General features: G+C 36.4%; 1 protein-coding gene across 1 annotated transcript in view; it reads right to left on the bottom strand.

Moving 5' to 3' along the window:
• GPR158 (G protein-coupled receptor 158) overlaps nt 1-24962 on the bottom strand; it is a 433367-nt gene that overhangs the window by 4880 nt on the left and 403525 nt on the right. Inside the window, exons 7-10 of the mRNA XM_055274921.2 lie at nt 24243-24481; nt 8380-8518; nt 2910-3015; nt 552-698 (exon numbers count right to left, since the gene is read on the bottom strand). Coding sequence (XP_055130896.1) covers nt 552-698; nt 2910-3015; nt 8380-8518; nt 24243-24481 — 631 coding nt within the window. The remainder of the gene's footprint in view (nt 1-551; nt 699-2909; nt 3016-8379; nt 8519-24242; nt 24482-24962) is intronic.

Here is a 24962-nt window from a genome sequence, read left to right as displayed (position 1 = left end):
TTGTTTATAGGTGAACCATATCTCTGAGGAGTATTGGAAGCATCATGTAGCCATTGATAAAGTTACATGTGATGTTAGATTAGGCTTAGAGGGTAATAGTCCATTGACTACTAAAAACATCTGCTTCCTTCAGATGCTGATGTGTCGTCATAGACTATTTTAAATAATCCAGGCTCTCCTCTCTGCTCCACGGATTTATCCTACCTTTCCCTAAGCAAGATGTTATAAACATGTATTATGGAACATGTTTAATCAGTTCATCACTATGAATACCAATAAGTCAGTTAAGACTACTGAGGTTGACCAGGCTACTATAAAAGTTGAAATGGCCCTGTGCATTCTAATTTATACTATGGTTCATATATTTTAGAACTGGATTAACTCCGCATTTGGCATCTTCAGTTCATAACCAAACACATTCCCTCTTTCTGAGACATACATGCACAAACATGAGTGCACATGCATGCACACACACACCCCAACCCACACATGCCTGCCTGTATAAATGAGGCTAATCTGAAATAGGAAGAAAGATAGAGTACTGGCATTACTCGAATGTCCTCTGGATCCAAGCTGTGCTCACTCCAGGCTGAATTGATACTGCTGTTCAGGTAGGATCCAGATCGGCCCATGTCTAGCTCATCCTCATATGCTTCTGTAGCAATATCATCTCGTGGGTTATTGCTTGAATGTGAAAACTGAAACAGAAATTCAGTATGAGCAGTAGACATTAGCTCACTGTAAGGCATTGCATATATCTATATCTATGTATATATATCTATATCTATCTATCTGTCTGTCTATCTATCTATCTATCTATCTATAGACAGACAGACAGGGTCTTGCTATGTTGCTCAGCCAGGAGAGCAGTGGCTATTCACGGGCATAGTCATAGCACGCAGCAGCCTCAAACTCCTGGGCTGAAGCCATCCTCCTGCTCCAGCCTCCCTGGTAAACTGAATCTTTTCTTTACTCTTCTACATATGTTTGTGAGACCCACAGATGCCATGAACTAAAGGCCATAAATCGTGAATGTCATAGAGTTCCTGCCCTCCAAAATATCATACGCCACTGGTTACACCACCTGGAGGTCATTTATAAAAATGAAATTGTTTTTCTTGTTTTCAAAGTCTTGGAGACAATTATGGGTTTAAGAAATAGTGTCATTTGTCATATATTGTCCATTTCCTGCTTTATTATTTTTCCTTGGCACTTTATCTAAAATACTATTTTAAATACTTACCTTATTTATTTATCTTGTCTGTTTCCCCTTCCCCCTCTCCCCTTCTCCAGAATATAAGTACCGTGAGAATATAGGTTTTTATCTGTTCATTTCTCTTATTCTAAGGATATATAACAATGCCTAGCAATGCCCCTCTATAATATTTTAACATTCTCTTTTTATTGAGATAGAATTCACATACATACTATAAAATTTATAACTTTAAATGTACATGTCAGTTCTTGGTACCTTCATGAGATTGTGCAACCTTCACCACTATTTAATTCCAGAATAGTTTTGGAATATTCATCTCAAAAAGAAACCTTGAATCCATTAAGCAATCACTTCTATTCATCCTTCCCCCAACCTGTGACAAACACTAGTCTACTTTCTGTTTCTATAGATTTGCCCATTCTGGACATTTCACATAAATGGAATCATGCAATGTGTGGCATTTTGTGTCTGGCTTTTGCAGTTCTTATTGTTGTAACATGTGCCAGAACTTCATTCCTTTTTACTGACAAATAATAATCCATTGTATGGATATACCACATGTTGTTTATACATTTATCAGTCGGTAAACATTTGGGTTGTTTCTACTTTTTGGGTATTATGAATAACACTGCTATGAACATTCATGTACAAGTTTCAATCCTCTTTGAACTCAGTAACAATTTATTAAATAATCTCAGTATAGCTCCATCCATCTAATAAAAGTGTAATCGTATTGTGCAAAGTATCAAACTAGTTAAGATAATCTACAAAAATACTTGTGTCTAGTTGTAATTCAAGTAGGGAATAAAATAGGTATCTTGTTCTGTTTACAACGGTTTAGCCTTTTCAGTCAGGCTGCATCTCAATGTTCTGGTTAACTGTGGGAGCTGAGGAAAAGCCTGGAGTGAAAGACAAGAAATCACAATTCTGGTTCCAGCTGTGCTAACACTGTATTTTGTGGCACTGAAAAGATACACAGTGTTCTAATATTGTGTTTATGTATAAAAGAGGAAAATAATAACAATGATATAATGTGTATAATACCTTCCCCCCAGAGAAAAAAAACTCCAATATCATTTTATTTTATTCCACGAAGCCTTACTATTATATCACACACAAAAAAATCAAAAGTCCTGGCTAGTGTCATAACACACAGCCAGTTTCTGGTCAGGCCATGAGTCTAGAATCCCTGTATTCTGAGTCCTGGCTCATTTTTCCTCATTTCATGGTGCTGCCTGGATAAGTCTTTGTCAGTATCTATCATTATGGAGATTTCTCTATATATAATAATTTATATACATAAAAAATTATTTGAATGTTTCAAACACAAGATTTCTCTGAATATGAATCCAAACAAGAGGATTCTTAGAATAGGAGAGTTCTTTTAAAAAATGATCTTGATGTTACAGCTAGAATGAACCCATAATAAAACATACTAGATATCAATATATTTGGAAAAAGACTGAAACAGATGATGGGTTTTTGTACAAACAAAGGCATTTAAAAATTATTTAAGAAGTTTCCAAAATTCAAAAAGAAAACAGCTAGTTTCCTAAGGAGGGAGCTTTAAAACTCTTTTAAATATTAAGCAAATTTCCATACCTCCCTTTGCCTATAGGATAAGTAACTCCATGTTCATTAAAGATAAGTTTTGCAAAAAAAAAAAAAAAAAAAAGTAATATTAGAAGAATACCTTTGGAATCAAAAGCAACCCGATGGTGACTGTCACAGTCAAATGAGTATGTGCAAAATACAGCATCAACATCCAATCAGACTGAAGTCTCGAGGCAAGAACAAATCTGAAATGAGAATTCATTGAGTTAACAATCCAAGATTAAGATTCTACTTAAAACACTAGGATTACTTGGAAACTCTTTTTTCCTCATTGTATTAAAAAAAGAAAAAGGAAATTGTATTACTATTTCTATGGCATATATTTTCATCTCAGAAGAATAAAGTCTAAGCTTAATTTGATGCATAATATATGAACCCTTTATTATGATTTTAAAAAGAAAGGCAGCATAATACCCAAGATTATTATTTTGTATGTAAAAATCAAAGTGGTAAATATATGTAAATTCAACAGGAGTAGGCTACAAACTTATAATACAAATTTGCAGAGTTATGAGTTGTAATACTCTTAGAACTCATAATTTGCCTACAAAACATCAATGTTTAAAAACAGCTATAATTAAGAAAAAGTGGACGATTATTTATCTTTGTGAATGATCCAAGGATTGAAATGATAAAACAATTTAATGGATAAAGCAATTTAATGAAACATACTAATGGTTTATAAAATGTACCCTTTAAAATAAATTGTTCTAAATTATCAAATTGTCTAAAATAACTTAAAATGCAGTGTTTAAAAATCTTATCTGATTGAGAAATTTATAAAGTTGTGTTCCAGTATGCCTCTGCAGGAAAAATGGTGAGGAGAAATTCAGTACTAAGGTCTATTCTAGTAATATTAATAGGTGTACGTACACAGTTCAGGTTTTAAGGATGCATCCTTATGCAGAAACCAGGGGTTGCTTTCATAAAGGTCTTATCCATTGTTTATCCATGAAAGCAAAATATGACATTTTGCCACTTGAAATTAGAGAATTACGATTTTGTTTCACATCATCAAGTTTGCAAAGTTAACATCCTAAGAAAATGCTCATGATATTATAATCACAAAACAAACATATATTCATCGCTAAAATAGGAAGAAACTAATTTTTATATCTTCATTCTACCATATTAATGACCAATTTACTAAGTAAATTATCATTAATGTTTAAAATTGTCATCAAGAGGATTTCTTTCTCATTTTCACCTCCATGCTGCTCCCCTAAGGATATCAAGCTAAAATGGAAGCTCAGCAGTTAACCCGAAATGGGGAATTATTTTCCCTTGTGTCTAGAGATGCAAACCAAATAGGCTTGTAACATACATAAAATACAGGGCACTCATCACAATAGCTCACAGTTCATTAAATAGGGATAGGGCTTTCTGGCTAACCATCTTCTCTAACTTCTTTGTGAGAAAAACACATACCTTGAATATGACTGCAAAACTGAACCAGTTTTGAAAAAAGATTGTGAAAACAGACTTTTGACACAGTCTGTTTTCCTGGGTCAGGTTTTTTTTTTATTTTTTATTTTCATTTTTTTTTTTTTTTTGCATTGAAATAGGATCATTACACTCAGTAACAAGTAACAGTCTCTGAGGCATATAAGGGATATAACACTCTGGGAAAATAATACAAATCCAATCTGTTGGGGGTCATTCCAGTATTGGAGCAGAAAGTTACATTAAAGGAGACATTCATAAAAGGATCCTCATGTATTGAGAATTCCATCTTAAATGCAAACCAAATAAACTTTAAAGTAGCATGACAGTATCTAGAAGGAAAAATGCTTGCACATAATTTAAAATAGTGAACCTTCAAAAAACCACCAACTGTGAAATATACAGACATCACTCTCAATCAGTTTTAAATTACTGCCACGTTTTTAAGGTTGCAATTCTGACTAGAAATATTTTGAGAAAAACTGGGTTTGCAGTAATTTCAAAGCTTTATTTTTTCAAGAGTATTTCATCTTTTAAAAAATAGGTCTAAAAGCCAGGAGCATAAAATATTTGAAAATTGAGGTTAAAAATAAACACACTTAAAAGTCTTGTACTTTTCCAAAGACTTGCTTTATGCTTAGCACTAAAAATAATAAGGGATAAGGGATTATAACAGGCTGGGAAAAACGCCTCTGCATTATTTATCCTTCTAGACTTAATTCTTTGCTATTAGTCTATTTTTGTGCAATTTGACAATTTGGTATGAATAAAGATAAATCTCTAATGTGTAGTCATAGTTTTTAATTTATGTATATATACATATTTACACATAAAACTTTTAAGCATATAAGAAAGAACACATGCTATATTGATAGAGAATATATTTTCAATGTTGGAATACTTATTTTATATTATTTCATTCAAGGAAAAAATTACCAAGATGGATATATGCTTCTTATTCTTGGACTTTATAAATATTTGAACCATCACATATATAAGTTCTGGCCATATGTAAATAAGACATTGTACATTCTTGATTGATTTATTATTGCCTATTACTTTCTCCCTATCAATTCCCCCAAAATCAGTGTTATGCAGATTTACTGTATTAAACTACAATTCCATTCCTTCATCCTTTATAGCCATATAAATTAAATTTCTGAGAGTAGCTAATATATGCTATGATTCCTTAAAGTCAATATACCACAGTCTGATCCAATCTAGGCAGAAAGATATAGTGGGTGAAATTTGGAACTTAAGACATAGGGCTTCTTCAGGTTTACTTAAGCTTGCTAAAAATTCAAAGCCTACCAAGCTAGTTAGTTTTTCTGTATCACACTTGCTACCAATGGAAGTTCTCCCTTTACAAAAGTAATCGCGGTCCACACAGTTGTCTGGAAGAAAACTGATCTTGCAAGTACATCATGTCTACTCAACACCAAATTTACTAGGTTCAACATGGAGCATTCAATCAGAGTGTGTGTCTATAAGAACCAAGCTCATGTTCATATGATTATTCTGGTTGGGCCAATGAGTTGCTTGGGGCTCTGTAGGAAAGATTTAAAGCAAAGTAGTAAAGCTGTTTTCAGTCAGTATTTAACGCGTACTTCCTGTCACCTTGAATCAGTAGTAAAACAGTATTTTCTGAAGTGTGGATGCTGTTATCAAATGTCAAGTGAGGTTTGGGGTTATTCCATGGTCAATTAAGTTTGCAAAATGCTGGTTAAATAAAATTAAGTAGGTTTCCTTTCAGCAGGACTTCTCAGCAGGCTAACTTGCATTGTGACACTCTGAAAAGGAGACTATAAAGTGCAATGTATCATAAATATACAAACACACATAAACATCTAAAAGTGATATACTAAGATGTTAAGAGTGCTTATCTTTGGGTAGCATGACTGGAGAGTTTATTTACTTTTTTCTTTATCATTTTAGGATTTTTCTTTAACAAACATCTATTGCCTTATTAAACTTTTTTTGAGACGGAGTCTTGCTCTGTCCCCCAGGCTGGAGTGCAGTGGCGCGATCTCGGCTCACTGCAAGCTCCGCCTCCTGGGTTCACATCATTCTCCTGCCTCAGCCTCCCTAGTAGCCAGGACTACAGGTGCCTGCCACCATGCCTGGCTAATTTTTGGTATTTTTAGTAGAGACGGGATGGTCGCAATCTCCTGACCTCGTGATCTGCCTGCCTCGGCCTCCCAAAGTGCTGGGATGACAGGCGTGAGCCACTGTGCCCGGCCTAAACTTTTAAAAGACTCATTTAAGAATAGTTTACCATGCCTATTCCTGAAAGAACCTGGGCCAGTTTAGAGTTCGACATCTATTGAGAAAATAAATTTAATGATGAAAACTGAGCAGAGTAAACTTTAAGGAATGAAAGAATATTTAGATATTCGTTAAACCTGTAAACAGATTTAAGTACTTGGACAATTTGTTTCTAAAAAAATCTAACAGTTTATTATAAGGCTAAAGTGGACAACCTTCTGCACCACATAGCACATTTTGACCATATAAGACATTTAAACTCATCTCTGAGAGCCTTCTTACTGGTTTATAACTCTTTAGTTGATTTGTTAACCTTAGTTGATTTGTTAACATTTAACTTGTAGCTGGTTGTAGAAAAGCATGTTTGTTGTATCATGAAATATGTCTGCTTGATATTCTGCAAATAAGCAAAAAAGTAGCGTTTCTTGGAAGAAAGTCTGGGGAAAATGTCAAGGCTGTTCCAGCTCTGGCATCAGGAGGAGACGTTCCGTGGTGCTCAAGATATTGTCAACTGAGGGCATCCCCTCTTAGATCCTGAAACTCCAGTCAGAGTAGCTGAAAAAGCATTTCTTCCTTTGCTTATTTATAATCTTATATTTCCATTCTTATATTTCCTTCCTCTTCTAATGACTTTCTCTCTCCTTTCTCTTGAGAGAGGGCAAGACAAAGCAAAGAGGCCAACTTTCTAGATTCCTGGCCTCTTGATGGAGTCTCCAGGGTTGTCAGACCATAGATACCTCCTTTTCTCATTTAAAAGTTTTAAAAGTGTAGGCTGTAACTGTGGCCCACTGCTGTCTGGCAACGTCTCTTTCTAACGATGCAAGATCGCGTCTTCTGACTGCTGACTAAAGTCAGAGAGGATAGGCATCCTACAAAACTCCCCTAGACCCTCAACTGCCTTCTCCCACCCTCTCTCCCATTCTCACTGATCTCCAGAAGAGTCTGAAGGTCAAAAAAGGAACAGAAACCAAAGAAAGGGGATCCCTTCTTTCCACTGAGGCCAGAGACAAATATTCAACATTTCTAATTTTCTTAAGTGTGTCCTAACTTTCCATATCTGTCAAGCAATTGAATGACATCTTTTTGTTGCTTTTTAAATGATAAAATTCCTTCTTTTAGTTCTGCCCTGAGAGTTTCATTTCATTTTCAAATATGAATCAGGGACACATTTTCAGAAGATAAGTCATATATGTTTCATTTTGTTCACTTCATGATAAACCACTGTCTTCCTCCTCTGTTCTCCTCTGCTAGAGAGAAATCTGGGATGATCACACAATAGAGGACCAAGCTATACATTCTTATCCCAGAAATTCATTACTAGAATGAGTAATAGTGCCAAAGCCCACTGCACATGATAATCTAGTCATCAGACTGAAGTAGTTTTTGTGTTTTGAATTCCACAGAATTCATACATATAAGTTGTCTATATGAATATTGAGATTTTGAAAATATAAACCAGCCCATTAAACATGAATGAAAATATAGATGAGTTAACTGTATCTGCTTTACAATACATGCACATATTGCATTATATCTTCATAATGAAAAGTGCTACATATTGTAAACAATATTCCATTACATTTCCATAAGTGGCTTAAGAATACAATAACATTGAGTTAACCTTCAAAATAGAAGAAAGCACTAAACAACACAGCAGAAGGAACTAAGAACAACAGCTTTAAAAACAAACTATTCATTTTCCATATCTGTAAAAGAAATTAGTCAACTTATAAAATGCTATCTTTCCTAAGTCTATTATGCATCTTATCTAATTTTGCTATTTAAACTGCAACACATCAGAAGAATAAAATAGTTATTTACTAGCTCTACAGATCACTTGCCTAATTGTATGGAATATAGCAGAGATGATGAGCTCATTGTGAACTGCAACAGCCATATAGCGGGGCTCATGGAATGCCGATGGGACTGTCCGCACTGCATAGCAGAGGTAAACACCCCACAAGAGGAATAAAGATTCAGCTGTGAAAATAACAAACTATTTTAATCATTTTTATAGGTGAAGAAAAAATAAAATTCTACTTTAGCATGCATTTTGTCTATTATTAAACATAAGTTTTTTAGAAATAGATGGGTTAGAAAGTCTTATTCACATACAAATGCCATATATTTTTAAATTTCATTCAGTTTATGGAATAGTTTTCAAAGGTACACTGTTATTGTATTTCATTTAAAGGTACACTCTGTTGTTGTAATAGCATTAAGAATCTTCTAATTTTTTGCTACTACCTTGCTTTTTCCTAAAACCATTGTAAAATAATTTTCCGTATCCCCAACCTAAGTTTAGGATGCTTGTGGAACACTCAGGTCACAATAAAGTTACCAAGGCAACAACAGCAAAAGTTTAGAACATGTTTATATGCAGCTTCTAGAAATTTAAGTTCTAACTGCACTAAGCCCAAAGATACCATTGCCAGCTATGTGAGAACACAGGTTGCTAAACATTCAGTGGCATATTTTATAAATAAAACCTTGTTTTGTCACACATGACAGAAATCATGTCTTCCATGCGTTGAGTGTGGAAAGGTTTAGTAAAATTCACAATCATCTTGTTTGATCTCTAAAGCCAGAAGAGACGAGTACAGTGTAGCAGCTAAGAATGATGACTTCAGCACCATGTTAGACGTAATTCTGACTCTGGCTCTATCCGTAAATAAGTCTGCATAATCTTAGGCAATTTACTTAAACTCTCTTGTCAATTTCTTCATTTGGAAAATGAGGATAATAAAAGTACGTATTTCATGTGATTATGTGCTAATTAAATCAAATAATGCATATAAAGCACTTAACATAGTTTCTGACACATAGTAATTGTTAAATAAATGGTTTTTATTATTAAACATTTCATTTGACTTTTTTCCCATTGCTATTTTATCTCATTTTGAGTGATAATCTATACAACCCATTTTATCTATCTTAGTGGCATGACCTTTCTGGAAGATAATGTCTAATTAATAAGAAAGTTCTAATTTGGAGAAAACATTTCACCAAATGCATTATCTAGATGGAACTTTCTTGTAAACAGAAACATTGATGTCCACTGAAAACATGGATCATCCATCAAAAAACTAAGGTGTTTTCCTTGCCAAAGTTTCAGTATATTTCGATCAGCATTTAAACGGTAGATAGGGCCTTAATTATTCAAAATCGCTTAAAGAAACAAATGTCTCAGGAGCTACTCTAAAACCCTGATATAGCCGGAAGACAAAACAATTAATGTCACTCCAAACTCTCAGTGAGATCTAGTGTAGGTCTGTCTTATTCAGCATGGTGGACCTTGGCCATGCTATGAATGTTTCCAGCCAAGTTTTATTGGATCGAGAAAAGGGAATTGGGTAACTCTGAGATTTTCATGTACCATTTGCTTTCCCAACTCTTGTATTTCTGTCCATGCAATTACTGTTGCCTTCTTTACCCAGGTTTGAAATCTCCACCTTTCATTTCTACATTTCTTTCTTCATTTCTCAGATGTATTAATTCCTCTCAATGCCCACAATAACAATCTTTGCCTAAGCCCCTATCGGTTTACTCCTTATTTGTTGAAATTATTTTTTAAGGGCCCATCTAAACCTGACTTTGAAACTGTTCTAATTGTCCCACAGAACTGATATTTATGGTTTCTTTGAATAAAAATAGAAATTGATTCTCCCCATCTTAAAATTTGAAAAGGTTACATTTGTCATATCTGAGTTCCTTTTTCAGGAAACCAACCATCAGTCTTCCAGATAGAATCAAGGAGCTGAAACTTACCAGATCACTGCATCTGGACAATGAGATACCAGATCCCTCACCCATCATGATTGCCTAACCAACCACCTGCTTCCTGTTGACCAGCTTCTCTTTGTTACCCCTCCCTAATTCCTGTTTTCCACATATGGTTACATTTCTTCCCTGCTACATAAACCTCTACTTTTAGTTGGTCAGGAAGACGGAATTCAGACTGATCTCCCACCTCCTTGGCTATAGTACCTGATTAAAGCCTTTTTCCCTGGCAATATTGTTGTCGCAGGGATTGGCTCTCTGTACAGTGATCAGTAGGACCTAGACTGAAACCCTGGCATTTCAGTAACAGTTTCACCTGTGTTAACACATTCTTCATAACAATAACAGGTTCATTTTTCTGAAACTCCATTTTGATCATATTGGGACTTGTCCACATCTGTGCCACTGCATTTGGGTTAACCCAGTCACATCTCCATCAGAAGGTTCATGCATACCGGGCCGGGCACGGTGGCTCACACCTGTAATCCCAGCACTTTGAGAGACTGAGGCAGGTGGATCAGGCTGGTCAGTAGTTCAAGACAAGCCTGGCCAACATTGGTGAAACCCTGTCTCTACTAAAAATTCAAAAAATTAGCCTGGTGTGGTGGCACATGCCTGTGGTCCCAGCTACTCAGGAGGCTGAGGCAGGAGAATTGCCTGAAACCAGGAGATGGAGGCCTCAGTGAGCTGAGGTCATGTGACTGCACTCCAGCCTGGGTGACAGAGTGAGACTCTGCCTCAAAAAAAAAAAAAAAAAAAAAATTCATGCATACCTACTTTACCTACTTACAACCCTGGAAATAATTCCCGTCCCAAAGGAAAAGACCTTATGGCCTACTTTCAACACTATCTTACTGCACAGCCTTCACGTTAGCTGCCCATGTTGCTTGACTTTATTTATTTTTGCTTGTGGTTTCTAGACCTTGACTTCTACTGTGGTCTGTCGCCTTCGGGTCAGCCTTCTGTGAGGCGTCAATGCGTCTTCATTCAGAAATGTTCAGTGGCTCACTATTATTTCACAAATCCTGTTATCCTGGCATTCCTAGGCCTCTACAATTTGACTTCCTAATATATATCTAACACGACATCTCAATACTCCCCAGCATAAACTCTTTGAGCAGACCTAGAAGGTCTCTTTATCCTCTGAACACTCCAAATCTTTTTATTTTTTATTTTTTTGAGACAGGGTCTTGGTCTGTCACCCAGGCTGGAGTGTTGTGGCATGATCTTGGCACACTGCAACCTCTGCCTCCAGGGTTCAAATGATTCCTGTGCCTCAGCCATCTGAGCAGCAGAGATTACAGGCATGTGCCACCATGCCCGGCTAATTTTTGTAATTTTAGTAGAGATGGGGTTTTGGCATGTTGGCCAGGCTCGTCTCAAACTTCTGGCCTCAAGCAATCCACTCACCTTGGCCTACCAAAGTGCTAGGATTACAGGCGTGAGCCACTGCTCCTGGCCTGTTCCAAATCTTGGTCTTGCTTCTGAGCTATTGGTCTTGCTCACGCTATTGCTCTCATTTCTAGTGGGAACTAGAATTTCAGGTGGAAAAATCGTAATCAATTTTTCAACGTTCAGTTGAAGTCCTATTTCTATCACAAAGCCTCCTGAAATGATTCTAACCTACACTGAATTTTCTTCCCTCTAGTATCTTTGTAGTTTTTATGTATACAGCACAACGCAGAGAATACCACCCAACATACAATTGGAAGAAAATTGTTCATGGGGTCTTGTTAGTTGACACCCATCCCAACTAGTTATGAACTATGGGGCAGGAACTGAGTTTTTCAGTTTTTTTCTCCCTTTGCCCACATAGGTGGTAGCAACAGTACTGGGACAATGTAGATAAGATTTAGTAAATAATTGTTGAGTAAGTCTAAATGATGTCAGTTTCATGTTTAAGTCATTAGAGATGGAGACTTTCTGTTATCTTGCCCCTCCATCTAACATTGCAGGGCCTGTTAAAGGAAAATAAGCAAGCCATTAGCCTTTAGTTTCTATTTGCTTGCATAAGGGTTCCAGGCATAGAAACAGAAACTAAAGGTAGAAGCATTCTTTGTAACTTCAGCCAATCATAGCCAAATAGCTGATTGGTTTTGTAACACGGGACCTCCCACTGGACAATATCCAAATAAGGCAAACACCTAACTCTAGCCAATCAAGTAGTTTGTTTTGTTTTGTTTGTTTTTTAAATTTTGCTTCCATCTCCAGCCTATCAAAGTTCAATGCTCAGGCTGCCACAGCAAAACCCACAACCTCCCTTTGGTTTTGGTGCCTCCTGATTCATGAATTGATCTTTGCTCAGACAAACTGTTAGATTTTTATTTTGTCTCGTTTTTCCTTAAACAGGCTTATAAGTGATCTAAAGATCATACTGGCATCATTAACTGTGTTAATCTGAAACTGATGCACTACTGAGTTTGTGGTACTGTGCTTGGAACAAAAGAATGGTGAATGCAAAAGTATTATTAAGTACCACTAGCACAAAAATATGTTGTAGTTGAAGGATTCACATGTAGCTGCATTATGAAAACAGTATCTCCTGCTACTTACCACACAGTTTTTACATAATGTTACACTGAAGATTCAAAAAACGAAAAGTAGTTATCAGGTTAATTAGTGTGCTACAATGGAGAATTATATTTAAAAATATAAGACAAAATAAGATTTCTCATAATAGCTCAGTTGAACATTAAAATCATTTCATTAGCAATACCAAACAATATGCTGTAGCTGAAAAACAATTTATTATTCGAAGTACCAATTAAACTAAATGTGATATATAAAATTTGTGCTTGGGGAAAAAAATCAGTTTCATATAATTAACTTCAGACTAGCACTGCAATTAGTAAAGAAAATATGCAGATGTTACCAAATTTGCGGTGTTATTACGTGGGAGTTGAAATACGTGTTGTGCTTCTTCTTTAGAAAATAATTTTTGGTGTTAAATAATTTTGATGAAAGGCATGAGTATAGTTACAAAAAGGACTGCATTTATATTTCGAGATCCAAATAGGGCTTTCAGAAACTGAAGTCTTTCTTTTTAATCTGTATGGAATAACACTCAGTTTAAAAGTTAACTACCATAGCCTTTGAAAAATTAATATACTATAATGAGAGTATTTTCAAGTTATTTTTTCAAATGGCTGGATCAAGCAAGGAAATGAAAATTAGGATAAATTCTTTGACACTGAAAGTGCTCCAGTTCTGTGATCCTAGACCACCCACAAAAGCTGAGAGAAAAACAACTTCAAAGTGCAAATGCCACTCAAACTGTGGTACTCTGATTTACCATGTCGCAAAGGCATTTTGTATTAATAACACTTTACCCTGCTTGGCGCCATTAAAAATTATCTTTACACAGCATAAATAAGTACATAAATGATAAAACATTTAGGTTTTATTTCTCAATTGTCTCTTTTAATGTCCTCTTCTATTTTTCTCTATATCTTATCCACTTAAAAAATTCATGGTTAAAGTAAAAAAAAAAAAAAAAATTTACAATTCTACCCAGGATAACTCATTTTGTTTTCTTTCTAATGACAGAGTGGGTGGCACAGAGGTTATCACTAAGTGTTAAATCAAACAACTTCAATAATTCTTGAATACTTTCAATTCTAGATTCTAGGCTTCAGCTAGTATAAAGAAGCTTGAATATAAATAATAAGTATTTATATTATATTATAAGCTCTAGATATTCTGGGTGGTTATCTGGCTCTTCTTTGGCTAAAATAAAGCCAATTATGAGTTACCCTGATTAAAACAATGAGAATGTCTCTTCTGATAGAATTAAGTTACAAGTGACTTTATTAGACCATGTAGTGAACAGGTACATTTTTGAGTGTCTGTGCTGCTGGGAGAAGCAGGTAGTTGTTGGTGAGCTGCTGTTATTCTGCTGGCCTTAAAGTCAATTGATTCAGCTCCGAGATAGAGAAGTATGCAGAAGACGTCGCAAGTTACAGTGCATTTCACAACTAGGACAATGGAGGCTGGGTGTGTGTTCCCTTCCCAGCCCTCTGGAAGCACGGAGCCCTGGGATGGGTGGCATGGGCTATAGGATATGTCTGCAGAGAACCTCCGTTCTCCAGCTGGACTCGCCCTGTGAGCAGCAGATTGGAACCTAGAATCCGAGTCTCTTGGTTCCTGATCAGTGCTCCCTAAATTACATTCTTGGCTGAGATTTTCTTAACCCTTGGAAATATTTTTATCCTACTGAAGAAAACAAATATTTTTCCAGGCAGCAAAATTGTTTGTATTTAGAACAGCTGGTACATTAATTAGACTTGAATAGCCTGTGGTAATTAAAGGAGCTCTCCTCAGAAGTACTTTTTGTCCCCTCAATTAATCTGATTTCATACCTGACATCTGTTGAATGGACCGGGCACTGTGCTAAATGTATTTTGTACATTATCTACCTTTGTGAAGGTTTTATTGTAGAACTTGTAACTCCTTTAAAAAGGCAGGAGTAACAATTTTGAATGCTGAAATGTCAAGCTTGGGTCAGAGATACTGTTGGGATAATGGGGAGTAACACAGTCAATCATACCAACGGTATGAAGTCACATAGTGACTTGATTACTCTATTCTCTTACCACTCCCTAGCAGCTGGGGGCTCTCTGAGGCCAGAACTGTCGGAGTGGCCACACATTTACTGGCTGGCTTTTCTTCATTGCTTCTGTTCACACATTGCTAGAATGGGGACCAAGATATTTTTTCCTTATTCTCCATTGCATCTTAAGTAAAAAGGGTAGGGAGAGTATACTGTTCTCTCTCTCTGGCATATACATTTAAGTTTTTAGTTTCACATGGGGTGACAGAACTCTGGCAAAACTCAGCTACCTCAGAGTTTATGGATATACATTAAAGAGTGGAGACATGATGAGCTCACAAAGGCAGACTCAGGTGGAGGTCCTCTCAGAGCAGGGTCCAGGTCAGAGGAGCAGGCTATGTCTTCCATTTTGTCTCTCTGTCTGATATGGTTTGGCTGTGTCCTCACCCAAATCTCATCTTGAATTGTAGCTCCCATAATTCCCATGTGTTGTGGGAGAGACACCCCACCCCACCACGGGAGATAATTGAATCATGAGGGTAGTTTCCGCCATACTATTCTTGGGGTAAGTCTCAGGAGATCTGATGGTTTTATAAAGGGAAACCCTTTTCACTTGGTTCTCATTCTCTCTTTGCCGCCATTTAAGACGTGCCTTTCACCTTCCACCATGACTGTGAGGCCTCCCTAGCCACATGAAACTGTGAGTCCGTTAAACTTCTTTTTTAAAATACACTACTCAGTCTCAGGTATGTCTTTATCAGCAGTGTGAAAATGAACTAATACACTGTCATTTGCTTGGGTATTGTTTGGGGAGGGAGCTGGATATGGGATCACTTGCTACTATTATCAAAGTGTCTGATTTTTGATCTTTTATGAAAGCCTGGTAGCTTGGACTAGTGATCTGCCTTCCCTTGGGCTGCATCACTAGAAATTCACACACACTATTTGAAGTGCTAGCTGGCGGGCTACCATGAAGACTGCTGTGGGGGGTTATTTATTTATTATTTACATTCTGCCTTTGTGGAAAACTGTTTTACTTCTTTGAGGCACAGTTATTTGAACTGTGCTAAAGGGCAAAGAGAAAGTAAAGCACTTTTCAGAAGAGGTGGTATATAAATAAGAACTCCCAGTTCCATCATTCTGAAGACACTCAAGCAAGTGCTTTGAGAAGCATGTGTAGTTTCTAGTGATGTAGCCCTGAGCGAAGACAATGTGGTCAGGCTTTTATCCTTTGAAAATTAAAAATACATGTTTCAGGTCACACATGGTGGCTCATGCCTGTAATCCCAGTAGCTTGGGAGGGAGGATTGTTTGAGGCCAAGAGTTTGAGACCAGCCTGGTCAACACAGCAAGTCTGTCTCTAATAAAAATAATGTTTTAAAAATTAGCTGGGCATATGGTGGTGCACCTGTAGTCCCAACTACTTGAGAGGGTGAGGCAGAAGAATGGCTTGAGTCCAGGAGTTCGAAGCTGTAGTGAGCTATGATCACACCACTGCACTCCAGCCGGGGTGACAGAGGGAGACCCTGACTCAAAAAAAATTTTTTTTAAATAGAAATATATGTTTAAAATAGTAACAAGTAATGCAGTGTGCATTAAGGCATATGACATACTGGAGTAAAAGAAAATGTATGTAATGAATCTAAATAAAGAACGTTAATCTATCAGATGAAGAGAAAGTCTAATCTATTTTCTGTAACGTTCATTAAATGGCGCTTATATCACATTTCACCTGTCATAATAAAGCCTAATCTTCTAGGGTAATTAAGTATTTAAATCCTTAAAAACAATTGCTATTTTAGAATTTCCTTATATAACTCAGCGAGGAAGTTGCTGTATTTTTCTCAGTTCTTTCTAAACATTGGCATATGACTAATTAAATTACTGAACACACTGCCTGTTTTTTTGTGTGTGTTAAAAATATTGTACCAGGAAAGAGAAAAGAACAAAGGAGAAAAGCATGTCAATAAAGAAGAATAAAGACTGTATTTTCTATAGTGGCAATATTTTATATTATGTGAAATCCGTGGAAACTGATACTTTTGAACAGTGGAGTAATCATGCTGGAATTCACTAAAAGCACAAATATTTAAAAATTTCCAAATGGAATTAGATTCAAGCCTATCATACCTGTTTAATTATTGCTTGTATTTTCATTTACGTCTTTGTTTTCAATGTGGTGAATAAAATATATAACAAGCGATGTCAAGCTCTGAGTTTCCAGAACCATAAGACTCCTCATGTATCAGTGGACTTTCACAGCTATGAAGAGGTGGAGGGTAGGAGGAGAGAACTTAATTTATAACAGGGTTCCTATCAGAGAACAGTTATTAGATCATATAAATGCTGTTAAGAAGAGTTAGGCTATATCAGTGATACAGAAAGAAAGAATTACAGGAGATGATAGAGGATGAATAGAAGCCTAGATAGGGCTTTTTGGATATATTGTGCCAGGAGGGCAGTAAAATAGATTTATTCTCAATTACATAACTTTTTATAACATTCTATCATCACCTAACTTCTGGAAGAAACTATGGAAACAGCTCAGTGCTTGCCTGGGTCAATATTAAAGTTTGATGTGCAGATTTAACCACGGAAGGGAAGTTCTAAATGTCCTCGATGCTACCATTTATTAGCTACTTTTTTGCGGTCTTGTTGTTTCTTGCAGGTAAGGTGAGAATCTGCCCACTTGTTCTAGCTTATCTCGGTCACTGGTTCTGCTTCAGTATCTTCAATGTATGTTCTAAATGTGTAATCACAAACTGAGTGCTATCCAACTACATATGTCAATGGATGAACTCCATTACATCACTATCTCTGTTATAAAATAAATGTATTTTAAATTTGGGTGCCCCATACTGGAGGTCCTGCCTGCCTGGGATATCTAAATCTAGGTGTCAAGATCTGGTCTATTTGACTCTAGGGGTGAAATTATAACAGTTAATTCAGGCATGAGAAGTCAATTCTACTTATTTGTCAGTTTGTATTATCCAATTAGAAAACTCATAGGGGAATAAAATTTTGACTTTTTAATATGACAAGTTTAATGTTATTGCAAAAAATCCTGAACGTGGACAATTGACTGCCAATTTACCAACCAGGGTAGGAAGATTTAGAAAAAAAAAAAAGTCTGACAGTTGTACTACCAACAGTTTCCAAAATGAGTATGACATGATACATTGATTTGTTTTCTTCATTAATTTAGGAGAATGTTTCCCAGCCTCAACCCCTTTAATCTTTATTTTTTATTATTATTAGTATTTTTTGAGACGGAGTCTCGCTCTGTCACCCAGGCTGGAGTGCAGTGGGGTGATCTTGGCTCACTGCGAACTCCGCCTCCCAGGTTCACACCATTCTCCTACCTCAGCCTCCTGAGTAGCTGGGATTACAGGCGCCCGCCACCATGCCCAGCTAATGTTTTTTTGTATTTTTAGTAGAGACGGGGTTTCACTGTGTTAGCCAGGATGGTCTCGATCTCCTGACCTCGTGATCTGCCCGCCTTAGCCTCCCAAAGTGCTGGGATCACAGGCGTGAGCCACCATGCCCAGCCAACCCCTTTATTCTTTAGATAGCTCTAGGACAACAGTGAAATAATAAAAATGTTCATTAAATCTATTTTATTGTGCTTCAATATTTGTAATTACACTATGTAATCTTTTTTAAGTTATAGTTTTCCTTTGCCATGCAAATTTGTACCAATCTATTATGACTGTTGGAGAAGTCAAAGGTAGAGTTTCATAAAATGGCCAGCAATTATCTATTAGTTTCTATAACTTGCTCCAAAATACCTCCCCCTAAATTTGAACTTATACATTTACCATGAAAATGAAGCTGGGGACTGAAAATGAAGCTGGGGACAAGTGTATGACTTCCACAGTCTTTAGCTTTAACATGTTTCCTCGTACTGGTCTAAGTCTGACAATAGAAAATATCACAAGATAAAGACAGCTGACTGCTTTGTTCTTTCAACAAATATTTTTCAAGATCCTACACCTGGCGGGTTCTCTGTCGGTGTCAGGGATAAGTGTGAACAACTTAGGCCATGTTGGTGAGGAGCACGTAGCTACAAGAGGGAGGAGCAGATGGAAAGATTCTTTTGTCTTCAGTGAACTACAGAAAATATATTTAAATGTACTCAGAAAAGTTCAGAGTACTAAGTCATACAATGATGAGTAGTGTAAGTACTATAGTATGTACTGTTATTATAGATGTAGATGATTCTGAAAAAGGTATGGCAGTTTAAATGTTCATAGGAATTACAATCTGATCTAGAAATGTCTTGGAACATCCAAATTTTACAACTCTCTTTCCACCAGATGAAAAAGTCATTTGTTAAGAAAAACTGACTACTCTGCCTGAAAAGCACTTCTCACATGGTCCAATGTCCATGTAGCAAAGTCTTTATCCTTATTTTTTCCATTAAATCTTATCTCTTTTTTTTTTTTATACAGGACTAACAAAATGATTGAAAATTATAAACGGACATAAATGACAACGTGATTCTGAAAACCATTTTCCCCCTTCTATGTTTTAAAATCATTTCTTCAAAGAAGAAACTGTGGCTCTTGTAGGTTCTGAGATTTTTCCAACCTATTTTCGATACGCGTTTTCTCTTTTGAAACACTTGTGGTAGGAAAACCATCTATCTGTGCAGTTTTGGAGCAGCCCTGTGCAATGAGCAAAAATAGAATGAACCCGGTCTTTGAATGTATGACCCATATTTCTAGCCAGAGCTCTACTTCAGTGGAAAAACTAGTATTTCACTCTCTCAAATGATTTCTTATTTTGAAAAAGGGATTGTTTTTGACGGGTAAAGCTGATCCCAGAATGCAAATGTACCAATGTATTTAACCATCACTTTTTCTTTTTTTCTGAACGAACACTTGACACTAATGTAAGTGCACACAGCTTCTTGAGAAAGTTTTCCCACCACCCTCACTGTTAAGCCGATTTCCTCCCTCCCTACAGTCCCTTCCTACATGGGAACATTTCCGCTTAGGATCCAGGAAATAATTTAATGTTCAGTACAGGTTTTCTAGCTGACTGAAGATATATGGATTTATTTTTGATTAACAGTCTATGAAAAACATGTTACTTATAGAGCTCTATAAAGAGACTGTAAAAAGGCACACACTACACATTAGAAACCATTAAATTAAGAGAGGTTAAATATTGATGCTGCATGCTGAAAGAGAAATAAATGAAAACTTTTATTAGGATAGTGTGAAAAATAATTACAATAACCACATGTCTCAGATTTCTTAAGACAGTCCTAATTCCAAACATTATTTTTAAAAATTATGTGCCCCCTTTTTTTTTTTTTGAGAACAGTGTCACTATAGCACACTATGGGAACTAACATGTTACAGTAGTTTATAGGACTTGCAAACAATGACTGTGAGATGACAAAAACACCACCCAAAATTTAACTTCCTCTTACTTCTTGGTCCCTGCACTCTCATCACGAGTCTTGATTTTCTAAGAGACCCTAATGTTATTGCCTAACACCTTTAGGGGTATTAGTTTAATTTCTGCCTCTTAAGTTTTGATACTTCTATCTCATTCCTGAAGCCATGACCTAGATCCTACCACTATCATCAATCTCTTCTCTCAGCTTCTCGGTACCTCTTTAACTGAGACCTGGTTATTGCCTGAGGAACTGCATGCCCTGCAGCCATCTCAAGCTATGAATCTTCATTTTCTCTTGCACTATCTCAGGGTCGTCATTACTCTCTATGTCCTCTTTCCTGGTATTATTCAAAATTAATGTCTTTTAAAAATGCCCATTTTCTTTTCATAGTTCCATTACTGTAAGTGGAAAAATCTGCTGCCTGGTAAGCTTTCTCTCTGGAGGACAGCAGAATTTAGGAGGAGTAAAGTACAACGAAAACAGTCTATGTTACTGAAGAGCTATTGTAGAGGAAGTAAATGAGCTAGGAATGGGTTGTGATCAGAATGAAGTTCTTCATAATTCAGGAATGAAAAACCAAATCCCGTACATCCTCATTTATAAGTAGGAGGTGAGCTATGGGCACACAAAGGCATACAGAGTGGTATAATGGACACTGGAGACTCAGAAGGGGTTAGGGGGTAAGGGATAAAATACTACAGACTGGGTACAATGTACACTACCTTGGGTGACAGGTGCAGTAAAATTTCAGACTTCACCAGTATACAATTCATCCATGTAACCAAAACCACCTGTACCCCAAAAGCTACTGGAAAAAAAAACAGAATTCTTCAATGTCTTCAATGACTGATTTTGGAGGTAGGGGAGTTTTAGATAACAGAAAGTTCATATAAAGTGAGAGTGGCCACTGGAGATGAGGGGGCCAAAATGTTAGATGAGTCTGGCACAGGTTGTGGTGTTACCTTAGATAATATGAAGGAGAAAAGATAATAAATGTGGATATGGGAAGATTTATAGACATGAAGGCAGGAATTTGAAGACATTTCTATTGTATGGCTCCTGTTTATTTATTTTTTTTTTCAAGTAGAAGTCATCTAAGAGAAAAGAGAAACATGAAGAGTTTGGAGGTATGAAAAGGGGATTTGAAATAATAATTGCAAACAATGTTTCTAGTGTTTGATCAGGGGAACAGTGAGAGTGAATGGAATGGCCAGGGCACTATTGAGATTAGTTATCTTTGTGTTCTCATAAGTTCATCTGATTCCCTCCACGGAGTCAGCAGTTCTGTACTTTACAGTAATATGAGAATCACCTGGAATGCTTACGCAACACAGATTGCTGGGCTCCACTATCTGGGAGTGTCTGATTGAGGAAGTCAGAGTGGGCTCTAAGAATCTGCATTTCTAACAAGTCCCCAGGTGATGCAGCTGCTGTGGGTTCTGGGGCCACACTTTGAGAGCCGCTCTTTCTCCCTTCTAATGATTCCAACTCCCAAAGCCCTGAATTTGGTGAGTTTGGTATGTTTCATTTAAAAAAAAAAACAACAAAATACATCCTTATAGTCATCTTGATTGAATTTACCGATTCGTTATATCACTTTTCTGCTTCTCTAAATTCCTTTAAGACATTTTCAATAAACTTAACCATACAGTATTATTAACAGTATATTTAATAAACTCACAATATACTCAACCATCCAGCATTACTCACAATGTATTCCATCATTATCTTATTTTCTAGGTAGGCATTTCCTCCATGTTTCATACAATTTCTACCCACTTCCATCCTTCACTATTTTTTTTTTTTTTTTTTTGAAATGGAGTCTTGCTCTGTTGCCCAGACTGGAGGGCAGTGGTATGATCTCAGCTCACTGCACTCTCCACCTCCCAGGTTCAAGCAGTTCTCACGCCTCAGCCTCTTGAGTAGCTGGGATTACAGGTGCAAGCCACTGCCCCTGGCCCATCCTTCACTATTTTTTTTTTTTTTTTTTTTGAGACAAAGTCTCATTCTGTCTCCCAGCCTGGAGTGCAGTGGCATGATTTCGGCCTACTGCAACCTCTGCCTGTTGGGTTCAAGTGATTCTTCTGCCTCAGCCTCCCAAGTAGCTGGGATTATAGGAGTGTACCACCATGTCTGGCTAATTCTTGTATTTTTAGTAGAGATGGTGTTTCACCATGCTGGTCAGGCTGGTCTCAAACTCCTGACCTTGTGATTCACCCACCTTGGCCTCCCAAAGTGCTGGGATTACAGGCGTAAGTCACCATGCCCAGACCTTCACTGTTCTTATAAAATGAATGTTCTTTACACCTCTTTACAGTAATATAAATATTACCCATGGTTCAAGAACTTGTCTTTTATAAAAGGTTCCTGAGGTCCAAACTGCTTCTGCTTTTACTAAACTACTATTGCACCAAGTATCTTCACCACCTAACTTTGCTTTTTAATAATTTTTAATAATTCTCATGCATCTATGTGAATCAATAATAAGCTATCTAATGAAAGGAATAATGACTTTATACAGGTTACTATCAATTATATATTTCTATATATTTCTACATAGAAATCACAAATATCCTCTTTGGAGTGCAAAATAAATTTTTTAAAGGTCTTAAACGCATCTCAATTCCAATGCGTAAAAAAATTCTTGGTGAATAGGCCATGCTATCTGCTTGTTTGTGTCATCATGTATTTTGAGTTTTTTTTTTTTTTTTTTTTTTTTTGTAACACAAAAATAGAAACTAGTGGCCTTTGCTTCGTAAGAATACAAGGAAATGATTTTTCCTATTTGGTTAACTTGCATGGAGAGCATAAAATAATGTTAGGATGAGCAGAAATTTTGTATCTATACAATTTAATTTTCATATCCAGACTAAAGTCAAGATCAGAATCACTTCCTACCTTAGTGCCATGATTTATCTTCTGATAGTTATATTACCCAAAATTTAATAAGCTTTATATTATAATCATTCTCTTTACATACCCATATTGCTTCACTATTACAGATATCAGGTTTATAAGACTCCTAAAATATCTTGCCCAGAAAAATATTCCTCCATTTGAACTCTAAATACACATTTTATTAGTTTCCAGCAAAAGACTATTTAGCCAACAATTGCAAAAAATGGGAATCAAACTCATGTTTCTATTTTTTATATCTGCCAAATACAGTTAAGGTTTGTCCTGTGGCTTACTGCGGGGAACAACAATAAAATATCCCTTTTTTTGTATGTTTAGGGACTTAGTTTAAAATAGACTAATATGAGCAACAGAAAAATTCCTATGTATTTTCCTCCTCCTCTTTTCAAAACACTGGGCTGCCAGAAAAATAATCCGTGTTTTGGGCCCAAGCCATGATACAGTTCTTCAAAGTTCTCCAGATTCTCAGCCACATAGCACTTACTACATTCATGGAGCATGGCTTAGTCTTTGTGTAATTCTAAACCTCCAGAGAATTATAAATAACTTATCTTTTGAGGTCAGCAAAGGAAAGACAGATTAATCAGAAATTTTGCAGAGACAATATTTTTACAAAGAGTGCCCTACATATCAAGTCTGATATATTATAGGGCCAACATTTTATTTAAAAAACCAGCATGCTTCCTTTTTTCTCCCAAGTAAGGAAATAAATCGAGAATAGCTAATATTAATCAAATGGGGACCAATTGATAAGAATGAAAAAAGTAAGCTCTTTATACACAGAAGTTGCCATTACTCATTTCTCCTTTCTGATTTATTTGATTACATTTTATCAACAAAGCTATACGCCTTTGAAAAACAATAGAAACTTCCAGAAAAAGTTTGCATTTCACATGCCATTACTGCCATTTTCATGTTATTTTACCAGAATTACATTAGGGGAGATTAATTTAGGCTTTACTAAAGAGTCTGGCAAGACTTTTAAAGAAGTCAGTTTTAATGCTACTGAAAAATGGTAAGACCATCACACGAAACAAGTGACCACATACCAACTGCTGTCATGTAGTCCCAGCGGTCAATGAGGCACATATTGAAGATGAGGTGATCGGATGTGTGTCCCTGGCCAATAAGTGAAATCTGTTTCTCCAAATTCTGGCACACAGATGAAGTCCAGCCAATGAGAAACCAAAACACTACCAAGAGTATTACTGCCAGCATCCTCATGACCCGTCCACCAGTCATATATGGAATTCGTTGAGCCGTTCGTGAAAGAAACACCTTCAAAACCCTAGAAAAGCAAAAGTTCAAATGTGAAAGCAAACCTAACATTCAGAAAGTATAACTCTAAAATAACTTATTTTTCTAGGTAAAATGTAAACCCGCCAAAATCTAGCTAATCAGAGTTTACTTTGTTTTGTATTTGTTTTTGTTTTAGAGACAGGGTCTCGCTATGTTGCCCATGCTGGAATGCAGTGGCTATTCACAGGCACAATCCTAGTGTACTGCATCCTTGAACTCCTGGCTCAAGCATTCCTCTCGCCTCAGTGTTCCAAGTAGCTGAGACTCCAGGTACGTGCCACTGTGCCTGGCTTATGCAGAGTTTTAACATGAGAAAATCCAGAAACAGTATTGCTCATGTTTTTATTTAACTTTATCTTAGTTTATCTTCCAGTAGTAAAACAAATATCTTACATTAGAGTCCATTACATCAATAGGTTCATATATAGTGGGATGTCTTTGAGCGTGTCTTAATATTTCAAGGAAAATTC

Source organism: Symphalangus syndactylus, chromosome 4 (genome assembly GCF_028878055.3).
Source record: "Symphalangus syndactylus isolate Jambi chromosome 4, NHGRI_mSymSyn1-v2.1_pri, whole genome shotgun sequence".
Lineage (NCBI taxonomy): Eukaryota > Metazoa > Chordata > Mammalia > Primates > Hylobatidae > Symphalangus > Symphalangus syndactylus.
This window is presented reverse-complemented; position numbering and strand designations above follow the sequence as displayed.